The 14,203-nt window shown below is 39.6% G+C and overlaps 2 protein-coding genes across 4 annotated transcripts in view; both read right to left on the bottom strand.

Annotated features, from left to right (window-relative positions):
• The window catches only part of LOC136666338 (H-2 class II histocompatibility antigen, I-E beta chain-like), an 86,888-nt gene that overhangs the window by 20,257 nt on the left and 52,428 nt on the right, over positions 1-14,203 (bottom strand). The window lies entirely within an intron of this gene.
• Positions 253-8,324, bottom strand: LOC136666343 (H-2 class II histocompatibility antigen, A-Q alpha chain-like). 3 transcript variants are annotated; one of them, XM_066644461.1, is made up of 5 exons: positions 8,214-8,301; positions 7,111-7,228; positions 3,486-3,737; positions 2,012-2,296; positions 253-551 (listed from the first exon to the last, which is right to left on the bottom strand). In XM_066644461.1, exons 2-5 carry the CDS (start codon positions 7,142-7,144, stop codon positions 430-432), a joined length of 693 nt encoding a protein of 230 aa, XP_066500558.1. In that variant the 5' UTR covers positions 7,145-7,228; positions 8,214-8,301; the 3' UTR covers positions 253-429. The 3 variants fall into 3 exon arrangements, with proteins under 3 accessions (XP_066500558.1, XP_066500556.1, XP_066500557.1); XM_066644459.1 differs by lacking the exon at positions 7,111-7,228 and having other exon boundaries at positions 8,214-8,324; XM_066644460.1 differs by lacking the exon at positions 8,214-8,301 and having other exon boundaries at positions 7,111-7,259.

The following is a 14,203-nucleotide window of genomic DNA, read 5'->3' as shown; positions in this document are numbered from 1 at the left end:
AGAGGTATTTGTATATAAAATGAAAATTATCCCCCTTTTTTATTGAATCAACACTTAAATGTATTTTTTGTCTATTTTACATTTGAATTTAACTGCATATTGAACTGCAGATTTCTTTCCAATCATCAGCTTACAGAAAAACCCTTAGTAAACAAAGACTAATTTAACACAGACACACTATTAGTCTTTTATTTACTTTAGTTAAAATATAAAATAATAATTTTAGCTCATGATATAACATTAAAATATGTAAGAGAAAAACATCATTTAAGTCTCAGTTTACTTTAGTAGGTTTTTAATGTTTGTAGATGTTTGATGACATTAGACTGTAAAACTGAATAAAGATTAATTATAGAACATTTATCAAACTGCAGGGTTCAGAGAAACACACAATCACATCACTGACAGTTTACAGTTTTAGTCTAATTCTCAGTTACAGTTGTTTCCTTTGATGAAGAAGAAAGTTCCCACAGCGACTCCCAGCAGTCCTCCAGCCAACCCCACTCCACAGAACACAGACGCTCCAACACTGGGGAGAGACACCTGTACATCTGTAACACACACACACACACACAGAGTTCAGTTGCAGTGAAGATGATTTCTGGCAAATTAAACATTACAAGAACATTACAGTAAATGCCTGATAGCAAGGACATTACACCTCACATGAACATTTTACATTTTAAGCCAGATTTGAACTCTGAATTTTCTGATACAGAACAGAAATGCTGCAGCGTTAAAGATGAAATGGAAGAATTAAATTGAGGCCTCTGCCACTTTATGGGCATTTTCGACCACTCACACACTGAGCCAGCGTCTGAGGCAGGTCACTCAGGAGGCCGGTTGCAGTTGAAGGAGAAGAAGGAGAGCAGAGCACCGATCTAGAGCGGGTAAGACTGCAGAGCATAGAACAGTCGAAGCGGTTTGCAGGCACGACAACTGCTGAACGTAACTTCAAATACCAGGCAGTCCCATAGCTGTTTAGCCGGAGAAAGGGAAAAACAGGAGGCTTTGTGGGCTTGATAATGGCCGAACACGGCTCCAAATATGGAGATCAGCAGAAATGACCCAGCGCAGAGGAGGAAGCTGACGTAGCGAAGCTGAACCAAATGAAGCAAGTTTGTCCGACGCGGAAATGATGTGAATTTGCGGGGTATATATAGGACTGAGAGGAAGAGTTCTGGCGTGGTTCTACTCCCCAAATTATGTTATTACATAACTTCAATTTGTTTTCTCTCACACACACACACTTTAAAATAAACAAAAAAAGAAAAAGAAAAAAAAGTATAATTTCCAATTGAAAATAATCTTTTGCAATTTGAGCCAAATCACTATGGAGTGAATTTTGTGTCAAAAGTTCTACAAAAGCAAAACTAAATCTGAAAGCACAATTCCTAGAATCAGGAGCAGAAAGTATATGTTGTGAACGCAAAACAGAAAAAATATATCTAAAGAATATTTTTAAAACACACTTGGTTACCTTTTTGCTCTTTGCAGTTATTTGACACTGATTTTTGTTTGTATTTTGCCAGTCTTTACTTTCATTGTTTAGGTTTTTTTAATTGAAGGCTGGCGGGGTGGGGCGTGGTTAAGTCCCAGAGGCGGGTTCAGAGCACCCATCAGTGACCAATGGAGATTCAAGGTGAACGCCTTCCTCTAAGACCCTCCCACACGTGAAATTTGTTTCAGATTTCAGAAGCAAAAAAATTAAACAGAAGCAAAGAAAGACTCCAGAAGGAAATTTAAAAAAAATCCTAAACATTGAAAGCAAAGACTGGGCAAAACAAACAAAAATCAGCATCAAATAACTTCAAAGAGCAAAAAGGTAACCAAGTATCTTTTAAATATACAGCATTCTCAACATATACTTTTTGAAAATTCTCTCCAGAAAACAGTCCCGTCCCAGCTTTATTCCCAGGTCAGGTCTGTGGTCCGTTTCAACACCTGGCTATGGGCACCATCACTGAAATCCACTAACAGACACAGGTTAATAATCAGGTGTAACTCTCACCCCATGTTTTGGTCATTGCTCTGTCCAGGGCTGTGTGCTGCACACTGCAGGTGTAGATGTCCCCCTCCTCTGGAGTGAAGCTCAGGGTGGAGATCAGTTTAAAGGTGCTATCTTCAGTGTTAATGTAATATCTGCTGAGATTGGCTTCATCCGTCACATTCACATTGTTCCTGGTCCAGGACACTTCCACATGTGGAGGGTAGAATCCAGTGATGTGACAGATGAGGGTGTTTTTAGAGCCCAGCTGTACACTGCTCTTGGTGTAGACTGAACTCTGAGGGGCAACTAGGAGTAAAGTTATTCATATAATTATTTACAGAAGTTAAGAATTCCAAATGAATTCAAATAAAAACAAGTTCAATAAAATATAGGCAACATAAAGAATACATCATGCTTGTATTTCAAAAGCGGTTACAATGAATAAATGAATATTTTGCATTTATCAAATTGTATTTATTTATAAATTATAGGTAGGAATCATATAAAAGCTATAACTCTCATCATTCAAAGCAAATCACATTCGCAAATTAAGACATTTAAAGAATATTTTATGTAAAAATATTAATAATTAATCGATATCAAATATGAACATTAAAATTTGTATAAAATATTTTAATATGATTTTAAAATCCCAAGATATGAATACAGTGAAATCTCAGGTTTAAAATAAGCTTGACTTTAATATATGTAAATATATCTGTTTATTTACAGCTTACATACACAAGGTACACATTCTTTTAACAACAAATAAATTCTCATTTTACTTAAAGAAACGCTAAGATTGGTTGGAATTGTTTGATTGATTGTTTTTTGGGGTAATTCATTTTTACAGCACAGTCCTGAAACCAAGAGTGACAGGAGGTGTGGGGTAGGTTCCACCCTCCTCCAAATGTTACATAATGAAGTTTCTGCAGTGCTGAGCCTGTAGTAGCACCAACAGAGGGTCTGTTCTCTCTGTTACAGCATCACAATGATTCTGAAGATGTAATGTTATTATTAAAATATTATGTGTTCCTTAAAACCTTAAAAAACATGTAAAATACAACTAACAGCTATTAGCTTTTTCCTGTTACACATTACATAAATAAAATAGTGTTTGTTTAGACAGATTTGTTAAGCATTATACTCTCTACACTCTATACACCACTTAAGATATGAAAACTATGTAATGCATATTTTTAAACAAATCACTAAATACGAGCAACCCCTCTTTTGTGTCTCTATGAACATTTTAATCATGGTCATTTTATCTCTTTAGTATTTAACAGCTTAAAACCAACAATAAAAATATATATATTATAAAACATGAAGAAAATACCACACAGAATTACACTATGATGTACTTTTGACAGGTTTTAGTTGCTATGTTGTTGTTAGGCTGTTGCTAAGGTGTTGCTAGGTGGCACAGGGCCCCTGATATATGTCTGATTTACTTGTGAGAACATTGTGTGGGGTAGTCACGCTCATGTCTCACCTTTGGGTATTGAGGGGTAATTATAACCTTTTATACAAACACCCAAGTTGTTTCTGCAGATTTCCATAGTATTAAGAGCCATGTCATAGGTTCCTTCTACATAGGAGGAGGTCGGATCTACGAACTGCGGCAGAGTCATCACTCCTTTCTCCAAACTGAAATCAGCGTGCCACTTTTCTTCTCCATCGAGTCCATAGATCCCCTCTCTCTCTGAGTCCGAGCAGAACGTTAATGCGAGATCCCGGTGTTTCACTGGAGAGAGAGAGAGAGAGAGAGAGAGAGAGAGAGAGAGAGAGAAAGAGAGAGAGATATAGGGGCTTTTTGAACAGCGGCAATCTGTCCATGTTTTTCATAAATACTGTATTACCGCTGTACTATTCATTCATTATCTGTAACCCTTATCCAATTCAGGGTCGCGGTGGGTCCAGACCCTACCTGGCATCATTGGGCACAAGGCGGGAATACACCCTGGAGGGGCCACCAGTCCTTCACAGGGCAACACAGACACACACACATTCACGGACACTTTTGAGTCACCAATCCACCTACCAACGTGTGTTTTTGGACTGTGGGAGGAAACCGGAGCACCCAGAGGAAACCCACGCAGACACGGGAAGAACACATCAACTCCTCACAGACAGTCACCCGGAGTGGGAATCGAACCCACAACCTCCAGGACCCTGGAGCTGTGTGACTGCGACACACTACCTGCTGCACCACCGTGCCACCCTCCACTGTACTATATTTTATTAAATTACATTGTCACCTGAAGTGAAAGCATCTTATCGGTTTAAGGTCTAAAAGACAGTCTCATCCTCATTACCATATTTCTTTCATATGTCCAGATGTCTCATTGTTAGTTATGTTAAAACACATCTGCTGCAATTGATTGGCTGTTATGTCCTGTGTTTAAAATAGTCTGCTTATTTAGGACTTCTATATTTGTCTTACACTGTAAGAATAATTTATTCCTGTTATTGTTAATCTTATATGAAATTATCTAATGTGATTTTTATTTATAAAAAATGTATTCGATTGTAAAAGTCAGTCAGCGTTATTTTGATCACAGGTGTGAAGGGAAATGAAGTGTAGTTTCTCCGGACACGGTGCTAAAATAAAGACCTTAAAAAGAGAGCTGTAAGTTCCCAGAGTTTCAGCCGCACAACAAGCCCCTGCAGGAGGGACTGAGACTATGGGAAGCCGAACACCCAGGTCGTGCAGCGCTGTCCAGTTAGTGGCGCGGGTGATTGGTCCTCGCTGCGCCATTCAACTGAGTACGTCGATTTGGACCGACTTTTGAGGTGTTCGGCTTCCCATATGATAAACATGAACTATGATAACCGCGTTCTCTGTTTAAGAGCCGTGGAGCATCTCCTCTGTCTGAGGAAACGAGCGAAGCTGTCTGTCTCTAACATCCGCCTTAACCTCAAAAACACTGGATAAAACGCGTACCGTATCGGTCCAAAACACAACGCAGCTTTTAGAATCTACATGGTTTACAACCCCAGTCCCGTCCCCTCACGCTCATGTATTTGAACTTTATTTGATTGTCGTTTCTAAATTCATTGTTCTTTATTTATTTATTCATTTACATTTTATTTTTTAAATTTAATTCATTTATTTTACATTTTTATTTAAGTTAATTTAGTTCCTACATGTAATATTTCTTCTTTATTTAAACATTTGTTTCTTCATTGTTTTATTTATTGTTCATTTGAAGGTTGTTTCAATTCATTTTTAACTCTGTGTGTAAGTCTACATATTATACTTTATTTATATTAGCGCGAGTTTAAACCGCCTAATGTCCCTGTTCGGGGCTGACGCACAGATAGGAGCCTTACCAATCCTCACAGGAATTATGTAAAATAGCCATGGCTCCTAAGATATAAACAGGACAGTTGTGGGAAATGTAGGGCTCTGAATTGGATCCAGTTAAAATAAGTATTATATTTTGGTGTCGTTCTGTTTAAACGACAGCTATGAGCCGTTTACCTCAACACTTACTCGCTTAATAATCAATATGTACACAGTGTGATCAACACTGGACTGATATCTTTTGTCTTTATGGACTAAATAAGGCCATTTTACTTCATGTGCAGTTACTGTAGTCATTACCAGGGCTGAACATTATAAGAGTTTTGGAAAAAGGCAGCTAGCTTCCACAGAGCCCCCATTGCATTAATTAGTTATTTGTGCGCACGAATTACTGATTGTTTCACTCGAATTAAATAAAACGAATTACCAATTCGTTCACTCGAATTAACTAAAGTGCGCAAAAATTGCAATTCGTTCACTCGAATTATGTTTTATTTTCTTTTACCCACGTCCCCTCCAGGGCTCGGCAATGCGCTGATAAACAACTAAAGAAACAAAAGTCAGTGACAGAGTGACAGCTTTCCAACAGTGGAGGGCATCACAAGTGATGCAGAGGTAGCTGTTTTTCTACTAGACGGGTAATTATATCATTTATCATTAGTTTATCTTTTTGTGATGTGTGTGTGTGTGTAAAAGTCCATTGCCGTTAGCCAAAATAGCTGCTTCTTTGTAACGCTGCTAACTATCTCTCTTTATTTCTCATTAGTAATCTGTACTGTTTGAGAGAGTGTTGGTTGGTCGTGCATTATTCTCTAAGCAAATCTGTCTCATCAGACTTCGAAATATTACCACCTTTGAGTCTGTAGCACTGATTTTTTTTTGCTTCATAATTCTGCATCTGAATATAATTTCTCTTGAATTGAACTCGTGATTTTTCAAAAACACGTTTTCACTGTTATTATTCAAGGTTAATAAATTCAGATAAAAAAATTCAAACAATATATTTCGAAGTTGCTCAAATTTGACAGACGAACTTCAGACGCCAAAATACAAGTTAAAATAATTAGCAATCTCTTCATCGTCAGGACATCAATAGTCTGTTATATTGTGTCTTTAGTGAAACTTTCAGTTTTTTTGAGACACTTTGAAAATAAAGAGATAATATCCACGGAAGGAAGCTAGTTTTTCCACAGTATGAAAGGTGTGTTCGTACAGAATGCAACTACTGCAGCATTTAAGGTGAAAGAGATGCTGCACCTCTAAGGTCTGGATGGTCCTTTTCATCATTAACATGAAAACAAGCTGAAACCTTAAACGCACATTTTATACATTTCATATTCACCTGCTTATAGTATAACGCTTCAAAACAGTTGACATAGTTTCTATAAACTTCTCTCTCTAATGTTGTCCCTGAATTTAGTGTGATTAGTTGATTAGTGTGTGCTGCAGGCTTCATCTTCTAAATATCTTTTATTTACAACACAATGAAGTTGGTCAAATTCGACAGACGAAATTCAGATCCCAAAATACAAGTTACAAAAAAATCAGATACACATCCGAGACGAAGAGTAATCAATTCATTTGGATTTTCTCTCACAGTGGGGGAGGGGGATCAGTGACCATGGCATGGGTGACTCATAAGTGAGAATTTTCCACTGATGTGAAGGCAAACATTAGGTGTTTAGGAGACGTATGCTGCTATCTAGACAATGTCTTATCCTGGTAAGTCCAGGGTTATTTCAGCAGGAAAAAGCCAGGCTTCGCTACAGAAACTTGTCTGTGTAAACACAGAATGTTGTGCAGGACTGACCTGTCTGTGATTTAGATCTGTCTCCTGTGGTCATCGTAAAAAGAAGAATCAGGAAACACAGCCACTGACCGTTGAGCAGCTGACGTCTTGTATCAAGTGAGAATGAGCCAAAAGGAGACTTCAGATAGAGAAACTTTAAAATAGGAATCCTCAATTCCCAAATGATTAAACAGTGTAATAAAAAGGAAAGATGATGTGACACAGTGGTAAATTCACCTCAGTCTCAACTTTCTGGAGTGTGTTTCAGGCTTCAAATTTTAAATGATTTAAAGAGTAAATACTAAGTTACTTTCTGAAATCAAGGTGTTTGGTGAAAACATTGGAAATATGTTCTTTGTGCTGTATCAGTTAAATAAAGCTTTAAGAGAATGAACACATCACAGAGTCATGAATTTGCTGTGTTTTATAAAAATGTCCTTTTCTGGAAAAGGGCTTTGTACTCTCCCTCTGTGCAGTGATCTTCAAAAGGAAGATAGTTCACACTGTTACTGTTTCTCTCATCAAACAGAAATCACTAACACATTCTCTGATAGAAAGAATTATAGAGAGGGTATGTGGGAGAGAGACAAACAGAGAGAGAGAGAGAGAGAGAGAGAGAGACAGAGAGAGAGAGAAAGAGAAGAGAGAGAGAGAGAGAGAGAGAGAGAGAGAGAGAGAGAGAGAGAGACAGACAGAGAGAGAGAGAGTGCACTTTCTCGCTGAATACAGAACATGGCACAATGTTATGTTTTTATGTAAGTAATATTCTATTCAGCACAGTGTTTACATGTTAATGTTTATACTTTAATCCAGGCTCCATCTTTTACTGAAAATAATGTCTATCTATTTATTTATATTAGATGCATGTTAATGTTTTCCTACTTCACTTTTATTTTTATTCTTTTGTCTCTGTTTTAATGTTTGAGTGCAGTTTTATAAGTGTCAGTCTTAATGTGATGGTGATGTACAGTAAAATACAGAGTAATAAACACTACACTCTATAATAATTATAAATAATGAACCAAATCCAGCTCCTTCTAATTACACTCAGCTACAGTAATAACACAGTAATTACACTGTAATAAACTGTTCATTACTGAAGAGTGAAATATTAATGTTCTCACCTGCAGACACAGTGTAGAGCAGAGCTGCGCAGACGAGGATTAAACACAGCTTCATTGTGATCAGCGCAGAGGACACACACTCACACAGGAGAGAGTCCAAACTGAACACAGTCTCTCTCTCTCTATCTCACACAGCTCAGGATCATCAGCCAATAGCAGATTTACTTTGACTCTGACTCTGCAGTCTCCGGGTGATGTTACTTTTCAGCCTCAACTCGAACTCACATGATCATGTTTATATTTCTATACCATGAGCACTACAATTCCTCCAGTGTCACAGTAATAAAGTGCTTTATTTATTTATTTATTTATTTTTTACATAATTAATCTAGGGGCGGCACAGTGATGCAGCAGGTTAGTGTCGCAGTCACACAGCTCCAGGGACCTAGAGGTTGTGGGTTCGATTCCCGCTCCGGGTGACTGTCTGTGAGGAGTGTGGTGTGTTCTCTCTGTGTCTGCGTGGTTTTCTCCGGGTGACTGTCTGTGAGGAGTGTGGTGTGTTCTCCCTGTGTCTGCGTGGGTTTCCTCCGGGTGACTGTCTGTGAGGAGTGTGGTGTGTTCTCCCTGTGTCTGCGTGGGTTTCCTCCGGGTGACTGTCTGTGAGGAGTGTGGTGTGTTCTCCCTGTGTCTGCGTGGGTTTCCTCCGGGTGACTGTCTGTGAGGAGTGTGGTGTGTTCTCCCTGTGTCTGCGTGGGTTTCCTCCAGGTGACTGTCTGTGAGGAGTGTGGTGTGTTCTCTCTGTCTCTGCGTGGGTTTCCTCCGGGTGCTCCAGTTTCCTCCCACAGTCCAAAAACACACGTTGGTAGGTGGATTGGCGACTCAAAAAGTGTCCGTAGGTGTGTGTGTGTGAGTGAATGTGTGTGTGTGTCTGTGTTGCCCTGGAAGGACTAGCACCCCCTCCAGGGTGTATTCCCGCCTTGTGCCCAATGATTCCAGGTAGGCTCTGGACCCACCGCGACCCTGAGTTGGATGAGCGGTTACAGATAATGAATGAATGAATGAATGAACAATTAATCTGGGCTCACTTTCTGATGGATAGATGCATATAAATGGTCCAAAGGTGTTTAATAAAATCTGTTTTGTTGCTCATTCCAAGTTCTACTGGATTGTCTGTGGGTTTAGAGAAGCACTGTGTTTTTGCAGTGACTCTTTGAATATGTGACTATAGTAGTTTGGTATATTTTATCTTCTGTGCAGGTGTAGTCTGTGTAATATTAAGAAAACTTGTCATTAAATCAGACCATAAATACTCTACTAATGAACTTTAAAATATGGTTTAAATTACAGTTAATCCCTTAGCTCTTAATCAACTCCATTGTGTGACATTTATTAGTGCAACCAGTGTTTTATGAGGTCAGTTTGATGAATGGATGGATCTGTGGATGGAGGGATAGGGTTTGAGTTTGTAAAACAGACTGAACAGAAGGACAGTGCGAAGAATAAACACAAAACAAGGAAAACATAGTGAGACTGGTGATTCCCCCTAAAAGTCACATCATTATTATTTAAATATTCTTTTAATAAAAATAAAATGTTAATATTTTTATTAACAGTGGAATGAACAGTGTTGAATACCAATTAATTTAAGCAGTTACAAGTTATTTCTGAGTAATATTAAGAACACACACAGCGAAGTACAGAGGTGGAAGCATCTTCATCTTCTAATCACCCTAATCACTAGTGTGTGTGTGTTCACTGACCATAATCACTAGTGTGTGTGTGTGTGTGTGTGTGTGTGTGTGTGTGTTCACTGAACCTAATCACTAGTGTGTGTGTGTGTGTGTGTGTTCACTGACCCTAATCACTAGTGTGTGTGTGTGTGTTCACTGACCCTAATCACTAGTGTGTGTGTGTGTGTTCACTGACCCTAATCACTAGTGTGTGTGTGTGTGTGTGTGTGTGTGTGTGTTCACTGACCCTAATTACTAGTGTGTGTGTGTTCACTGACGCTAATCACTAGTGTGTGTGTGTGTGTGTGTGTTCACTGACCCTAATCACTAGTGTGTGTGTGTGTTCACTGACCCTAATCACTAGTGTGAGTGTGTGTGTGTGTGTGTTCAGTGACCCTAATCACTAGTGTGTGTGTGTGTGTGTGTGTGTGTGTGTATGTGTGCGTGTTCACTGACGCTAATCACTAGTGTGTGTGTGTTCACCGACCCTAATCACTAGTGTGTGTATGTGTGTGTGTGTTCACTGACGCTAATCACTAGTGTGTGTGTGTGTTCATTGACCCTAATCACTAGTTTGAGTGTGTGTGTGTGTGTGTTCACTGACTCTAATCACTAGTGTGTGTGTGTGTGTGTGTGTTTGTGTGTGTGTGTGTGTGTGTGTGTGTGTGTGTTCACTGACGCTAATCACTAGTGTGTGTGTGTTCACTGACCCCAATCAATAGAGTGTGGCTGTGTGTGTGTGTGTGTGTGTGTTCACTGACCCTAATCACTAGTGTGTGTTTGTGTTCACTGACCCTAATCACTAGTGTGTGTGTGTGTGTGTGTGTTCACTGACCCAAATCACTAGTGTGTGTGTGTTCACTGCCATGGATGGGTAAAATGCAGAGGTCAAAATTTGCATTAAACATGTCACTTATTCACTTCATCAGAGTCACTTTAAGAACCCCTGATCTACAGGATTTAATCCCATAGTATTTCCATTACACAGATAATTTCACAGTAGCTGCAGAACAAGCACAAACACAGTCTGAATCAGGTTTCTCTGAAGTAATGAAGCACAATACTATTACTACTACAACTGAATTTAAATAATAATATAATCTATTAAAATAAAATCCTACATATTTAGAAATTAAGGAAGTTCTATTATATTGATTGCTTGTCTGTGACAGTTCCAGGTTTACTTTTATCTAGAAGAAGCAGGAACAGGATCCAGAACCTGAGCCCAGTGAAGCCCAGTGTGTGTTCACATTTAATGCGTTACTCGTTTTAATTGCTTTCTCATGACCTCTAGTGGACAACTGCTAGAATGCCCAACAAAAAGTAATTCATAACTCTGTATAAACATACCAAAAAGAGAAGGCTTTAAAGAATATATCCCATGAAAGATGTTTAGTTTGTGTCATTTGCCAGTACAGATGATATAAACTGTAACAAACAGCAGATTCTCCTCTTTCACTAAAGGATTTAGTCACATCCAGCCTCCCGTCCAATCTCTTCCTGGATACTTTATTGTTTTTGCTCACAATCATTCGTAGGGAAGACAAATCTGTGCAAAAACAAAAGTCAAGTAACGTGTAGTGCCTTTTACAACCTGATGGTGTCACAAAACAGCTTTACAGACATTAAAACAGAACCAGAATGAACAGGTGTGAAGCTCTGTCAGTGAATTTAACCACAGTGACCCTGGAGCTGAGAACCCCTGCAAGGCCTGGTAATGTATCTTTGATTCCCATCAAAACTGGTGTAAATGCAGGGGGCAGCTCAGAAGAATCCTGAACAGAACCAGTTCAAGAATCAGATTTAATTTGCTGTAAAAGTGCTATAAAAGACCACTACACTGAATTGTGATGTCGGATCAAATGACAGACTAGAACACAAGCAGGTTTCATGAGTTCTCACCCAGTGTAAACCTCTCAAAACCTCAAACATCTCCAAGACGAATCCACTTCCAGTTTTGATCTGGCGTCTCAAGCCAAATAATTGACTGCCAAAACATGTTTGTTTGAAGTGTCCTCTACTCCATCACAATTTATGATCAGATATGTCTGTGAAACCTGATGATTTGCCAAGGAGGAGTTCAAAGAATTCATAAAAAAATATGTGAAAAACACACAAAATCCAAAATGGCTGACTTTCTGCTGGGCGGAGTCATTAGTACTTTACTAATCCTAAAATGTGTGTAATAATGTCAGTTGTGTTCATAACAAATTTCATGACTTTCTACACTACTGTATTGTGATCTGTCAGGGGTTTAGCTTTTTCCCGGTCTTGCACTTGTGAGTCCTGAGCATGTCACATGATCAGGTTCACAAGTGTTCCTAATGTGTTCTTCTTTATAAGCTCCCTTGGTATTCTTAGTGTTTGTTGTTAGTTGGAGTCTTGTGTTCTAGAGTTCATGTGTGTCCATGTCATCATCATCATCATTTTCTTTTCCGCTTTTCCATTTCAGGGTCACGGTTGTCCTTGTCATTAAATGTACAATTCTGTGTATGCCCACGTGCCCCGTGTTGTCCCTCACTCGACTAGCTTAATGTTTCCCTTAGGTTTAGTGTTGCATCACAGATAAACTAATTACATCATCTTTTAAGTAATTGTCTATTCCTAGTTCTAAGCTTTTGAACTTTAAAACCCTCAAAACACTATGTGAATTTTTTGAATTTGTGCGTTCCAGCCGGACTTGCAGACTTCTTGTGGGAGGCGGAGATGCTAACCTGGTGCTTCCTAGTGCAGCTGCGTCAGAAAGACATATCCCACAGATATGAATTTGCAGGTATGGAGTGTGCCAGATGCTGAGAATGGAGGCAGAAAACAGGTCTCAGTTGAGTAGAACCCTCAGTCTTCCCTCAGAGAGCCTTGGTCAAAATATCCTGTTGGATTACAATAGCCCAAAGGGTTTATTGTCATTTGCACAGTGAGGAATCAGGTTTCTGTGTACAATGGAATTCTTTCTTTGTTTCTCACCAAGAATGACAAATATATATATATATACACACGTGTGCTACAGTTCAGTGACAGTGGTGTGTAAACATGTAGACAGTAAAGTGCAGGGTTATTTCTGAGGTAGGTTCAGGAGTCTGATAGCAGTGGAGAAGAACCTGGTGTGAAGAGTCCATGTTGGGGGTGGGTGGGGTCTTTAAGGATGTGGACTCTGTGGTAATAGATGCTCTGCAGAGAGGGCAGTGGTGATCTTCTCAGTGGTCTTCACCACTCTCTGCAGGCATTTACGGTCCATCACAGTCGTGCTGTCGTTCCACATGGTGATGCAGCTGGTCAGCAGGCTTTCAATGACACAGCTGTAAGAATTGATGAGGACTTTGGGAGACATCCCAAACTTACCCAGCCTCCTCAGGAAGTGCAGCTGTGTGGTGTTCAGTGTCCATGTGAAGTCCTCACTGATGTGGACGCCCAGGTATTTAAAGCTGCCCACCCTCTCCACTTCAAGCTCCAGGATGAACAGTGGCTGATGAGGTCTCCTCTCTTTTCTCATGTCCACTATCAGCTCCTTTGTCTTGTCTGTGTTGAGGGTGAGGTTGTTGTCCTCACACCATGACACCAGCCTGGTCACCTCCACCCCATAGGCCGCTTCATCTCTGCCAGGGATGCATCCTATCACTCTGCCACAGTGCATGGACAGGCAGAGCATGGACAGTTTGTGGGTAAGTTTGTGGGGGCTGACCGTGTTAAAGGTGAAACTATAGTCCACTAAAAACATCCTGATGTAGGAGTCTTTGTTTTCCAGGTGAGAGAGAGAGCAGTGGAGGGCAGCATGTGTGTGTGTCTCTCTCACTACCTGCTGCACCACTGTGCCATATATATAGGCATCAAAATATGGAATAGGTTTCTTCACAGTGATCGTCAAAAGGCAAAATAGATAAACTGATGAACTAATTGAAGATTTCTTGGTGTTGAGATTCCCGCTCTAAGGATGAGACACAGCCTTTGGACTCTGGCCAATCACAGGGGACCTATAAGCCCAAGGTCCAACCAGAACATCAGTTACTTCTCATAAGGGCGGGTTGAATGACTGTCCCTAAGAAGTCACAGTCCGGAGCTCAGAATATATTACGCTGGAAACTTCTACGGAAAGTAACGTCACTAAAGCCATTTTGCAACTTAATAAATGTTTGTTTGTTTCTTTATGGCCTCTAAGGGTGAGTGTGTGAAGCTCTCTAACCTCACTGTCCTGTGTAAAATCAATACCTTTGGAAGGGCAGTGTGTTTGTAAACAGTTTATCAGCATTATAGCAGCATGTAAACAAAACATATCACACAATGAGTGTAATTAGTCTTTTATATCAGCAGTGAATGATGTTTATT

The sequence above is a fragment of the Hoplias malabaricus genome, chromosome 14 (genome assembly GCF_029633855.1).
Source record: "Hoplias malabaricus isolate fHopMal1 chromosome 14, fHopMal1.hap1, whole genome shotgun sequence".
NCBI classification, from domain to species: Eukaryota; Metazoa; Chordata; class Actinopteri; order Characiformes; family Erythrinidae; genus Hoplias; species Hoplias malabaricus.
Note: the sequence above shows the minus strand (reverse complement) of the source record. Positions and strands in the feature narration are given on the sequence as shown.